The following is an 11,747-nucleotide window of genomic DNA, read 5'->3' as shown; positions in this document are numbered from 1 at the left end:
TTAGGTTTGGTTAGGTTAGGATAGGATAGGATAGGATAGGATAGGATAGGATAGGATAGAATAGGATAGGACGGGACGGGACGGGACGGGACGGTACGGTACGGTACGGTACGGTACGGTACGATACGGTACGGTACGGTACGGTACGGTACGGTACGGTACGGGACGGGACGGGACGGGACGGGATAGGTTAGGATAGCATAGGATAGGTTAAGTTAGGTTGGATTATCGAGTTCTTGTGATAACAATCAGTTTTCATCACAGGAATTCTTATAAGTGTTAGCTAATAATCCTTCAGGATGTAAGTCACAATTTAACAAAGAAATATTGTTTACTTGGGATCTACATTAGCGGTAGCTTCATCGAGAACCAAAATTTTGTTGTTCCTTAAAATGGCTCTGGCCAAACAGATGAGTTGTCTCTGACCGACGCTAAAATTGTTGCCACCTTCATCAACTTCCATTTCTAAAGATGTTATATTGGGTTTAAGTTCAACCTAAACAGAATTTGATTAAGTACTTGGGTATCTTTACTTGTAGATTCGGAAAAAATGTTACCTCTTCAAGTACAGACCACACGATTTTGTCATCAAACTCGTTGAATGGATCTAAATTGTACCTTATCGTTGCAGAAAATAGGACGGGTTCTTGAGGAATAATCGAAATCTTTTTTCGCAAATCGCTTAGTGGAATTGATTTAGTGTCAACACCGTCAATAAATATGCTACCCTCTATATCGGCCAGACGAAATAGAGCTCCGATCAAGGAACTTTTTCCAGCGCCCGTGCGTCCTACTATGCCCACCTACAAAAATGTGCATAAAACCGCTTCAAATCCACTGAAAACAGCATCATGTGTGTACCTTTTCTCCTGCTTCAACCGTGAAACTTAAGTCTTTCAAAACTGGTGGATCTTCCTTAGAATAGCTCAAAAATAAGTTCCGGAATACTACTGCTCCTCTACTGGGCCATTCCATGATATTCAAATAAGACTCTAAAAGAAGAGCAGTTAATCAAATTTAGATTGAAGAGAATTTTTACAAGAATTACTTCTTATATTCGAAACATCTTCCATCTCCAACTGGGTGTATTCCAACACTCTTTCAACTGCCGTCATGTTGCTCACCATCTCAGCCAGCTGGCGTATTCCATACGATAACATCCCTACAAATATCATGGACTGCTGCACTGCTAGACCAACGGCGCTACTGCTTATATATCCACCTTTGGAAAAGAAAAAATTAAATTTCCCTACTCTTTGAACATTGCGAAACAAAAATTGTTAACATTTAAAGATGACACAATTGGAAAATTGTTTTTGATTGTGGAATTACCTTGACTGATTAAAATGAAACTGTAGGTAACGCATGTTATGAAAATAACTGACAACAGATCTACCCATAATCCATATGCCGAAAAGCAAGCTATAGTGATATACCAAGCTGACGTATGGGTATCCTAAAATTTGTTTAATTATTTTATCTTCCATGGAATTTATTAAAGTAACTTACCTGGTGATAATCAAACTCTTTAGCAAGAATTGACTCAGATTTAGAAGCCCGTATAGTTGTCAGTCCGTTGAATGTTGCATTTAAATGCGAAAACACGGGGCTCTTTGCTAAAAATATACAATAAAGAATTAAAAAAGAGCTGGTCACAATTCTGGATGGTATACTTATGCCTTCCAGTTGTCTGATATCTCTTGCAACTGCAATATACCATTTTAGAACGAGGTAAAAAAAGATTCCCAAGCACACACTTGCTATAATCATCCAGATATTTGAAATCACTACGTTTACTAAAATACCTGCCATAACCATAATAATCTATGGAAAAATTTAATCATCATTTTAGGTATCTACTACATAATGGCAAAGGGTTAATAATGTACCGTTAATGCATCCAACATCATCTTTGGTAACAACTCATCAATGACACCCATGTCTTTAGAAAATCTATTTACAATTCTTCCCAACGGATTGGAGTCAAAAAATCTCATTGGTGCCCTTATAAGAGCGCCAAACATGGAACCATGCAGTTTCCTCGAGGCGTTCATTGCCAACCGATAAAAATAGATAGCTCTAAAACTTGCCAAAATAATACTACCGCCGATAAGGCATGAATAAATGATCATGGCCATATCGGTTGAAAGCAAATTCGGTGCGGTTTGTTCGGTACCAGTGATATTGAATGATACCCTTTGCTCTTCTTGTTGTGCCCTAAAATATGCGTAAAGAAATGATCAGAATCTCGGAGAAATAATTTTAATATTGTGTATCTACCAATAGGATGTCCAATAATCGCATCCACTTGTGGCCACCTGTGTAATTACTGTTACAAAGCCGAAAAATATTATTCCACAGAAGTGGGAAGAAAATTTAGCATATTGTAGATAAGGAGATTTCTTCAAATTCACCAGTTGTTCTTGATTCTTTTCGAGTTGTTCTTCTTCCCAATTCTCGCTCAACACACTCTGCGAAACAAACACTAATGTTCAAGCAAATGAAATCAAAAAACAATATCAACGAATTACCAAAACTGACGCTCTCGAAGGATCACGTTGAAAATGTTGTTCCTCATTGGATTCTTCAGCTGCAGCTAAAAGTTTAGTGAAACTGAAAGTTTGTTTAGACAATTCTTCAAACGTCCCCTGTGCTTCAATACGCCCCTAAAAGTTAAAATGCCGATATATTAACACCCCAGCAAAAAATGGTTGATGTTACATACATTATCTAAAACAATGATCAAGTCTGCTTTCTTCAGATACTGAAGCTGATGAGTTACAAGTATTCTTGTTTTATTCCTCAAATAATCCACTATACATCTCTCGAAGAGATATTTTCCTACATAAGTGTCAACCGCCGAAAGTGGATCGTCCAATAAATAAATATCAGCCTTTCTATATACGGATCTCGCTAAATTAATTCTCGCCCTTTGACCTCCGCTCAATGAAACTCCTTTGTCACCAACAACGGTTTTGTCACGATAAGGAAATTGTTTAAAGTCAGTTTGCAAGGCGCACACGTCGACAACTTTATCATATCTCATTTTATCGTACTGTTGTCCGAAAAGGATGTTTTTCCTCACTGTGGATGAAAATATCCAGGAATCTTGGGATGCATAAGAAACACTTCCGCCAACGTTAATCGATCCGGTAAACGAAGTCAATTCACCAAGCAAAAGCTGAAGGAACGAACTTTTTCCCGCACCTACTTGACCCACAACCGCGCACAACGTACCAGGAGGTATAGCGATATTTATTCGGGAAAGAACTGGTTGGTCAGGAATCCAAAATGCTTCCACTTTCTCAAGCGAAACTCCTTTATTGCCTTTGTTCATGATTTTGGCCTCTTCTTTTTCTTCGAGCATCAAGAAATCTTGAATACGTTTCATAGAAACTTTAGTTTCCGACAAAAGCAGAAGCGCCATGGGATAAGCAATGGCTACCGTTATTTGCATCGTGTTGTAGAATGACGCAATAGAGAATACTGCTTCGGCAGTTATACTGTTTCCCAAAAGTGTGAAACTGATAATGGTTACGTATGTTACAAAACGTTCCATGAAGACCGACATGCTAGACAATATGCCTCTTATGTAAGAATATTTCGTTAGGCTGGATATCTCGCTGGCGCGAACTTTTTTCACGATTTCTGCAAGCGCATCTTCCCAAACGTACATTTTAATCACTTGGATACCTCCTATGAGTTGGTCCATCAATTTTATTCTTGTATCCGATTTTTTGGCAACCTTCATGCGCAGTTTTGAAGCAAATCTTGCAATAGCACCTGCGATGGAAGCGTTAAGAAAATAAATACTTATTAAACTTTTGGTAAATAGTAAAAAACAAAGCACCTTGGAGTGGTATAGTGGCAATCAACATTGTTGATACTCCTATCACAGATGAAATACCAACTTCTCTCCAAATGAGGTAGACAAGTAACGCAACCTGTACGGGCATCATCCACAAATAATGAAGAAACTGCATAATGAGATCGAAACGACTAACGTCGTTAGAAATGAGGTTTACAACCTGACCTGAAGCCGTCTCTTTTATAGACCTTTTACTTAAACGAAGTAACTAAAAATCGAAATAGGTAAGATTTAATGCTACAGAACAATAATATTAATACAAAAATTCATTTGTCGAATTTTTTACCCACTAAAAGCTACCTCAGATTAATGAGCAGAAATTCTTACTGCTGTTGGGACCTTTGGCTTTACGCACCAATGCTCTGACCACTAAGCTTAGTGTCAAAGGTCCCGGGTTCGATTCCCGGCGGGGGTGTGACAACAATAAGAATTTTCCCTCATCAACCTAAGGTAGTTTGTAGTGGGTAAAAAATTCGACAAATGAATTTTCATATTAATATTTCATATAAAAAACTAACCACTTCTAAAAATGTCAAAGCGTTTCAAATATATATATATATATTTAGTACACAGTGTAGGGTTTAACCCTTGTTAATTATTCGTAACTTTCTGTGGGTTTCGTACTGTAATTGATTAAAGAAAAAGAAGGTGGAACTTAGGTTCTGATAAAATTAAAAACTGTTAGGTAAAAGCACTCATGAAATACCAGTAAGCGTAATACTAGAAATGAGCCAACCTTTCTGTAAATTAACGAACAGCAAATAACCCTAACTCGCATTCCAATTAAAGCAAATCCGAATTGGAATTGGTACTGAAATATCGCCAAAATTAATGTGGAAAACACCAAAATACTGCCATATATCAACTTATCTTCTAATGTTGCTTCTTGAAATGACGAAAATTGTTTTATAAATAAAGATAGAAGTACAGGCTGAATAGATCTGAAAAAAAAAATGTAATTATAAATGTAAGTTAACTTCGTTAATTAAATATACACAATGACCCAAATTAGTTACAGGCGAATGATGAGGATACCGTGGATAGAGAAGGTTAGAAATGAAGAGGTATTGGAAAGAATAGGAGAAAAGAGGACTCTATGGAAGTCAATAAGAAATAGGCGAGATATGTTGGTAAAATACCTTCTTAGACATGAAGGTCTAGTCAAATACATATTAGAGGCAGAAACCGGAGTTAGGAGGGGTAGAGGTAGACCTAGATTAAATTACTGTTCGCAAACAATTAAGGACGTGGATTGTTCTAGTCTTAGGGAAATACGAAGATTAGCTCAGGATAGGAAGGAGTGGTGGTGCCTGTCCAACCAGTCTTAGGACTGACGACCTTATGATGATGATGACCCAAATTAGTATTAAACCAAATTTTAATATGCAATTATCTAAAATTAGTCAGCAAAAATAAGATAATAAAACGTTCTACATGATACCCTAGTCAGATTTGCTTTTTTGCGGTATTGACAAAACAATAATATCTGAAAAAATTAAAATGATGAGGACGCGATACAGCATAGAGAAAGTTAGAAATAAAGAGGTATTAGAAAGAATATGAGAACATAGGACTGTATGGAAGTCAATAAGAAATAGCCGAGATCAGGTTAGTAGGACACCTTCTCAGGCATGAAGGTGTAATCAGAAAGATATTAGAGGCAGAAACTGGGATTAGGAGGAGTAGAGATTAGATTACTTCATAAATAGTTAAGGATGTGGTTTTAGGGAAATGCGAAGATTAGCTCAGGATAGGAAGGAGTGAAGGTGCGTGTCCAAGCAGTCCTACGACTGACGAGTTAGGAATGGTGAAGGTAGACCTAGATTAGATTACTGTTCACAAATAGTTAAAGATGGGAGATGTTGTAGTTTTAGGGAAATGCGAAGATTAGCTCAGGATAGGAAAGAGTGTAAGTTAAGTTAGGTTAGGTTGCGTGTCCAACTAGTCTCAGGACTGGCGACTTTATGATGATCATGATGATATCTCTATTTCTTATTTCATTTTTTTCATAGTATCTGAGAAATGAGTATAACAACAAGTAATTTATCCGCAAATGTCATTAAATTCTTAAATAATACACGTATCTTATCGTTATTCAGGAGGGATTACTAGATAGATAAAGTAGTATAAAAAACCAAGAAATCATAATTCATCAATTAAAACAGACAATATTGATAAATTTAAATTGTATTTCTAAATATGAGGCGTGTAGTATTTTCAGAAAATTGCTGAAATAAATAGGTACCCGGAGTTCTATAACTTTTCTTGTACATTTTTACGCTTTCTTAAAAAGAAAAACGTGGTTCCTAGCAAAACCATTATGCATGAGAATCAGAACAATTCTTACGTTATCAAAAATACAAACAATTTACTACACACATGAGTAAATGATTGAATACTATAATAAACGACGCATGTTTTTCTAGTTTATCTCTTAAATCAACGATGACTTTTTTATTTATAATCTAGTAATCAGTTTAAACTAGTTCAAGTTCATATGTTAGAAAGTTGGGGATAAATTAAATGAGGTAGCTATATATCTTGTAGTTTTACTTAAATCTTTTTTAATCTAGGGGCGGTTAAGAGAAAGGTGAAGAATGGACTTCAAAATCATATTCATAAACCTTATTGAAGGTTTCAGTAAACTTCGAAGCGAGTTCTCTACTAATATGGACTATAAGCACCTTTTTAATTTATGTAGAAACAATATTGTTATTTAAATTACCTAACAACTCCAGATATGAGAAACGCCAAAATTCCATACCATATATATGATAACATAAACATTTTGCAGATAACTAGCATAAGGCTTGGTTTTTTATTCTTAGCTTTACTTTTGGACAGCTCTTCTTTCCACTTTTCTTCTAGCATATCTGTCAATCTTTCAGATTCGTCTTCTCGCAAACATTTAAACAAATCGCGTAACGTTAGTGACCTTTTGGCACCATTAATACACAATTTTACCAACCACCTAAGGAAATTATAATAATAAGTTCGCACTAGTTAGGAAAGAAATATAAATTTAACGACTTACCCAAAAAATATTTTAGAGAATATGTTCGATTTCTCTATTGGATGAGGCCTCTCAATTTTTATTACACTATCCATTTTTGTACTAATTACACACTGTTACAATAGAAATGAATTATACAATATGAAACTTCTATTATCGCATGTTAATGTTATTTTGTGAGCGATCTGCCCCACTTACACGAGCTATTTGAAAAATGGTTTTCATTTCCTTCAAAATATATACAAAGTTTCATAATCTTACAGCAAATAGACCTATTATTAACGTGGCATTTTATCACAATAGTATGAAAGTTTAAATGTCACCTAAACAAATTGAAATTTTTGTTCAAATTTGCTTTATCATTAGCAATATAACTTTTTACGCCACAAGATAAAAAATAGATATAAAGCACCATAAATTATTTATTTAAATACTTACTGTAATTTGCGTGTTTTTAATTGCATATTCTTATCACGTTTTACTTTCGTCTTCATTATATTTTTCCTTATAACACTTTTCAGCTATTGCATGCAATTGTGCCTCCATTGCTTGACCAGTTTGAGCTATTAGATGGTAAAACGTCCCACTCGTATTCTTCAAGAGATTATGGGGATGATCAAACTCCACAAGTCTACCAGAATCCATAACGAGCACTTTATCGGAATCGATAACCGTATTCAGACGGTGAGCTATTGTGAGCACGGTGCAATATTTAAATTTCTTTCTTATCGTGGCTTGAACGAACGCATCAGTTCTGTAATCAATATTAAAAATAAGTTAAATCGTTTTTACGTCGGCGTCTTCGGAGGATTATTATTCTTTCAAATTGTATNACTTTACTTTACTAAATGTGTTTTGTAACCGTTTATTGAACTAAAATAGAAGTAAAAAAGCCTAAAGGTTTTAAAAGATTTTTGTATCTTTAAATAAATCTTGTGAATCAAACTAATATCCTTTAATACATGTAAATAAACGGTAACGGGTTTATTTCTGGTAGGTTATGAATTATAAAGTTCAACCAAGAAGCTTTTCCAAAATGCATCACTTTTTTATTTTGGTCAAGAAACAGAAAATTCACTATCATCGGATGTAAAGTTTATGAAATTCAAATATATTTTGAAATATATTCCTATAGCATGTTAAAAAACATTAACAGACATTGAAATGATGAACTGCTTTTTATCCAAAATTACGATTAGCAATAGAAATGTCTCAAGTTAAAGAAAGAAGCCATGGAAATGGACAAAAGAGAGAGGGATGAAGCAAAAAAAGAAAAGGTACGGTGAAATCAGCAGGAATCATAACATTAGTATGAGGAACTGGAGAAAGAAAATTTGGAGGAGATTGGGAAAGGATAAGGATGATCTTTAATATGAATTGAATCTCCTATTGAAAAATTTTATGTATGAAGTTGAAATTAAGGGATGGAAAACCATAGAAAAACTAGAAAACCTTCAGATTAAATATGTAACCTTAACCGTAGACATAGAGAGATGCAAACCAAAGTACTTGTACTGTGCTGGAAGAGACTAAGACAGGACCAGTCACCAGTATGTTTGCATCATGTATCCCGTGCAATAATAATAAATAAGAAGCTTTTTCCTGTTTTCAGTAAATAAATAGGTGGTCAATTTGTAAGTACATAACAAAACTAGTTTGTACATGAAATTTATTGTAGCATTGGATATTNATTAATGAAAAGATTCTAATACAAATTGAAAATATTTAAATATAATGAAACCGACTTATAACGTACACGCTTGTTATTTACTTACGCTTAATATAAACGAACTTCTGACAGGTACCTATACCATACTACCATACAGGTATAACATCCTCTAGAGTACACTATAACCAAATTTTATTGTATCTTCTACAAAACATTGACAGAATTTTTCAATCCTCGCAGTTTATATAGGTAATGAAAATAGCTGTATAATTATTTATTTATTTTGCTTTATTGCTACATTTTGGTAACGTCATCGTCATTGTAGTAACTATTCTTGTAAGCCCTGTAAGCAGCGTCGTGAAGTTGGACGGCCATCGAAGGGCCCGTTTCGGCAACCATTTTGTAAAAATGTCCCTGCGCGTTTTGTAAGAGTTTATGGGGGTGATCGTACTCTGCAATTCTGCCTCCGTCCATTACCAGCACTTTGTCTGAATCCATTATCGTATTCAAACGATGCGCTATAGTCAATACTGTGCACGTTTTGAATTTTCGTCGAATTGTCGCTTGTATGAGTGCGTCCGTTCTTGTAATAATAAAAAAAAAGGTAACTCGTAATAAGAAACTGCAGTGTAAACTCTATATAACGACACTTAAGGGACTGAACATTTTTCGGCGTTATAAAGAGTGGTCGTTAAATGGAGAGAAGTAAAAGATATTATTTTACTATTCTATTGGGATCCGCCAAATGGGAGGAGCCTAAAAACATGGCGCCGATTAGGGAAAATTTATAGTAGTTGCTATAGTGTACCGTGCAATTTCCAAGTTTTTAAATTACGATAAAATGATAAGTATTGACACAATATGTGATTGGGCTGACAGAAAGCCTCGGAAAGGAAATTTCGTTGAAGGTGAGCGTGTTTTTTTATTTGATTTAACTTTAGAAGAAAACTTCGTCGACTCCATCATCAAAAAAATTTTTACTTTTTTGACGTGTTTTATTATTTTAATAAACAATTTTACAATTTGCGTGCACAGTTCCTATGTAAATTTTTCCCTCATTCGAGTTATAAATTTTGCCACCAGATGGTAAATGCCCATTTGACGGATCCCAATAATAATATGCATTTACCAATATAGTGCACATTTTGCACACGAACATTTTATTATTCATACATTGCGTATAGCCTGTTATCTTCGTCTGATGTTTTTTGCTGCTCCAATATTTTAATTGTATTTTGTTACGTATCTTACTCTTATCTTGAGATACTGCTGGATCAATTTGTTTATATAAAAAGTATTTTTTTTAATAGTTTCGATGCATCAAGTGCTTGTTTGATGCTTGGTGGAGGGACAGGATCGTCTTCTTCAACAACGTACACTGCTGCAGCTCTTATCTATTTCGGCAACTTAGAAAGTACTGCTCAATGATTTATAATGCCGCATTGTTGTCGTTAAATAGAGTGGGCGTGACGCCATATAGAGTGTAATATTCTATAGAAAACAATGTAAACCAACCAAAGTCAAGCAATTTCAACATTTTAAGGAGTTTATCGTTAAATCGAGTGACGTTATAAAGAGTTTACACTGTATATTGATTTAAGTCAAACTTATCATTTTTTGATTGGTTCAGATATTTATTGAAGTGCTAAGAAGCTGTGGAAGTCAATTAGAAAAAGGCGAAATAGGTTGGTAGGACACCTTTAAAGCAATGAAGGACTGGTTAGAGTCAAATTGGAAACAGAATTAGGAGTTAAGAATAGTAGAGGTAGACCTAGATTAGATTACTGTTCGAAAATAGTTAATCCATGTGGGATGTTTTAGGGAAATGCGAAAATTAGCTCAGGATAAGAAAGAGTGGAGGCGTGTGTCCAACCAGTCTTAGGACTGACCCCCCTATGATCATGATGATGATGATTACAGTGCCCAAAGTAGTGAAAACCAATATATTAAAAAAAATCCTTAATTATGCAAAAAAATGACTGTTAAAACTATGAGAGAAAATTTACTTTGATTTTAAAACAATATTCTTGTGAATATATGACAAACATTGCCTATTTTATCAATGAGTTTACAGTTATGGATTCGAAAAACTGTCTATGGTGGATCTGAATCTACTATGGAGATATTTAATTTTGCAACCCGCGGAGTTATGATTTATTTCCAATATGACCCACAAGATCATTTGAGTTGACCGCTTTCGATCTAAAGTATTTTATTTTATTTTTTCCTTACCTTGGATCAACATTGGCTGTGGCTTCATCTAACACTAAAACTTTGTTGTTCCGCAATATCGCTCGAGCCAAACAAATCAGTTGGCGTTGACCAACACTAAAGTTACTTCCTCCTTCTTGTACCAAAAGGTCCAGCGACGCAACCGATTCCTTTAACTCGACCTTTGAAATTTAACATTAAAAAAATACACACAGATTTATATGGCATAACGACCGTCTTCAGCTTTGTCAATAAAACGACTTTTTGTGGCTTATAGATTTCATACCTCTTCTAATGCGTGCCATACTGCCTTGTCTTCATATTCATCAAATGGATCCAAATTGTACCTCATTGATGCAGAAAATAACACTGGTTCCTGGGGTATTATAGAAATACTTCTTCTCAATTCATTTAATCCCATCAATTTAGTATCAACGCCATCAATAAAAATAGTACCATCAATGTTTGTAAGTCGAAACAAAGCAGATATTAACGACGATTTACCAGCGCCAGTTCGTCCAACAATTCCGACCTTTACAAAATAAAAGCATTGTAAACTTATAAACAATTTGTTTCGGCGGGAAGTAGAATCAATTTCATTACCTTTTCCCCTCCTTTAACATAAAAACTGAGGTCTTTTAGTACAGGAGGATCATCGGGAGAATATTGTAAAAATACGTGCTGGAATATTATTTGTCCCTTACTAGGCCACATTTTTTGTGGTTTATTTTCTGAAATAAATAACAAATTCTTATTCAGGTCACTGGTACAATTGCCTTCTGTGTTAGTAGGTCAATTAGCGACCCATAAACAGAAGGGTCGAACTCAAGATCCAGGGTGATGAGACAGCTTACCGTCTTCCTCACCCTGTGATACCTCACTGTCGTTTCTACGTTCCCGATTATCTAATAAAGTAGGCTTAGATAATTATTATACTATTAGGTTAATTGTTAACTATAGTTTAACTGTTGTATATTATTATATAA

At 34.8% G+C, this 11,747-nt stretch overlaps 2 protein-coding genes across 2 annotated transcripts in view; both read right to left on the bottom strand.

Moving 5' to 3' along the window:
- Positions 1–168: 168 nt before the first annotated feature.
- LOC108734968 (multidrug resistance-associated protein 4-like) lies at positions 169–7,143 on the bottom strand. Its single transcript, XM_018466745.2, has 15 exons — positions 6,903–7,143; positions 6,594–6,839; positions 4,605–4,809; positions 3,851–4,076; positions 2,726–3,783; positions 2,532–2,666; positions 2,281–2,471; positions 1,890–2,217; positions 1,674–1,824; positions 1,510–1,616; positions 1,333–1,456; positions 1,049–1,222; positions 862–992; positions 558–803; positions 169–496 (listed from the first exon to the last, which is right to left on the bottom strand). The coding sequence occupies exons 1-15, from the start codon at positions 6,974–6,976 to the stop codon at positions 332–334; spliced, it is 3,561 nt and encodes a 1,186-aa protein (XP_018322247.1). The 5' UTR covers positions 6,977–7,143; the 3' UTR covers positions 169–331.
- A 1,666-nt stretch (positions 7,144–8,809) lies between these two features.
- The window catches only part of LOC108734966 (multidrug resistance-associated protein 4), a 17,512-nt gene continuing 14,574 nt past the window's right edge, over positions 8,810–11,747 (bottom strand). Inside the window, exons 15-18 of the mRNA XM_018466744.1 lie at positions 11,365–11,492; positions 11,048–11,293; positions 10,783–10,943; positions 8,810–9,133 (exon numbers count right to left, since the gene is read on the bottom strand). Of these exons, the coding sequence (XP_018322246.1) occupies positions 8,845–9,133; positions 10,783–10,943; positions 11,048–11,293; positions 11,365–11,492 (824 nt within the window). The 3' untranslated portion in view covers positions 8,810–8,844. The remainder of the gene's footprint in view (positions 9,134–10,782; positions 10,944–11,047; positions 11,294–11,364; positions 11,493–11,747) is intronic.

The sequence above is a fragment of the Agrilus planipennis genome, unplaced genomic scaffold (assembly GCF_000699045.2).
Source record: "Agrilus planipennis isolate EAB-ADULT unplaced genomic scaffold, Apla_2.0 scaffold92, whole genome shotgun sequence".
NCBI lineage: Eukaryota > Metazoa > Arthropoda > Insecta > Coleoptera > Buprestidae > Agrilus > Agrilus planipennis.
This window is presented reverse-complemented; position numbering and strand designations above follow the sequence as displayed.

Excerpts from the sequence above, each read along its gene's own strand:
- LOC108734968 (XM_018466745.2), bottom strand. The coding sequence starts at position 6,976 with ATGGATAGTGTAATAAAAATTGAGAGGCCTCATCCAATAGAGAAATCG. Across the intron at positions 2,472-2,531 it reads CTTCGAGAGCGTCAGTTTTG|AGTGTGTTGAGCGAGAATTG; the intron begins GTAATTCGTTGA and ends TTTGTTTCGCAG. Across the intron at positions 497-557 it reads TGTGGTCTGTACTTGAAGAG|GTTGAACTTAAACCCAATAT; the intron begins GTAACATTTTTT and ends AATTCTGTTTAG.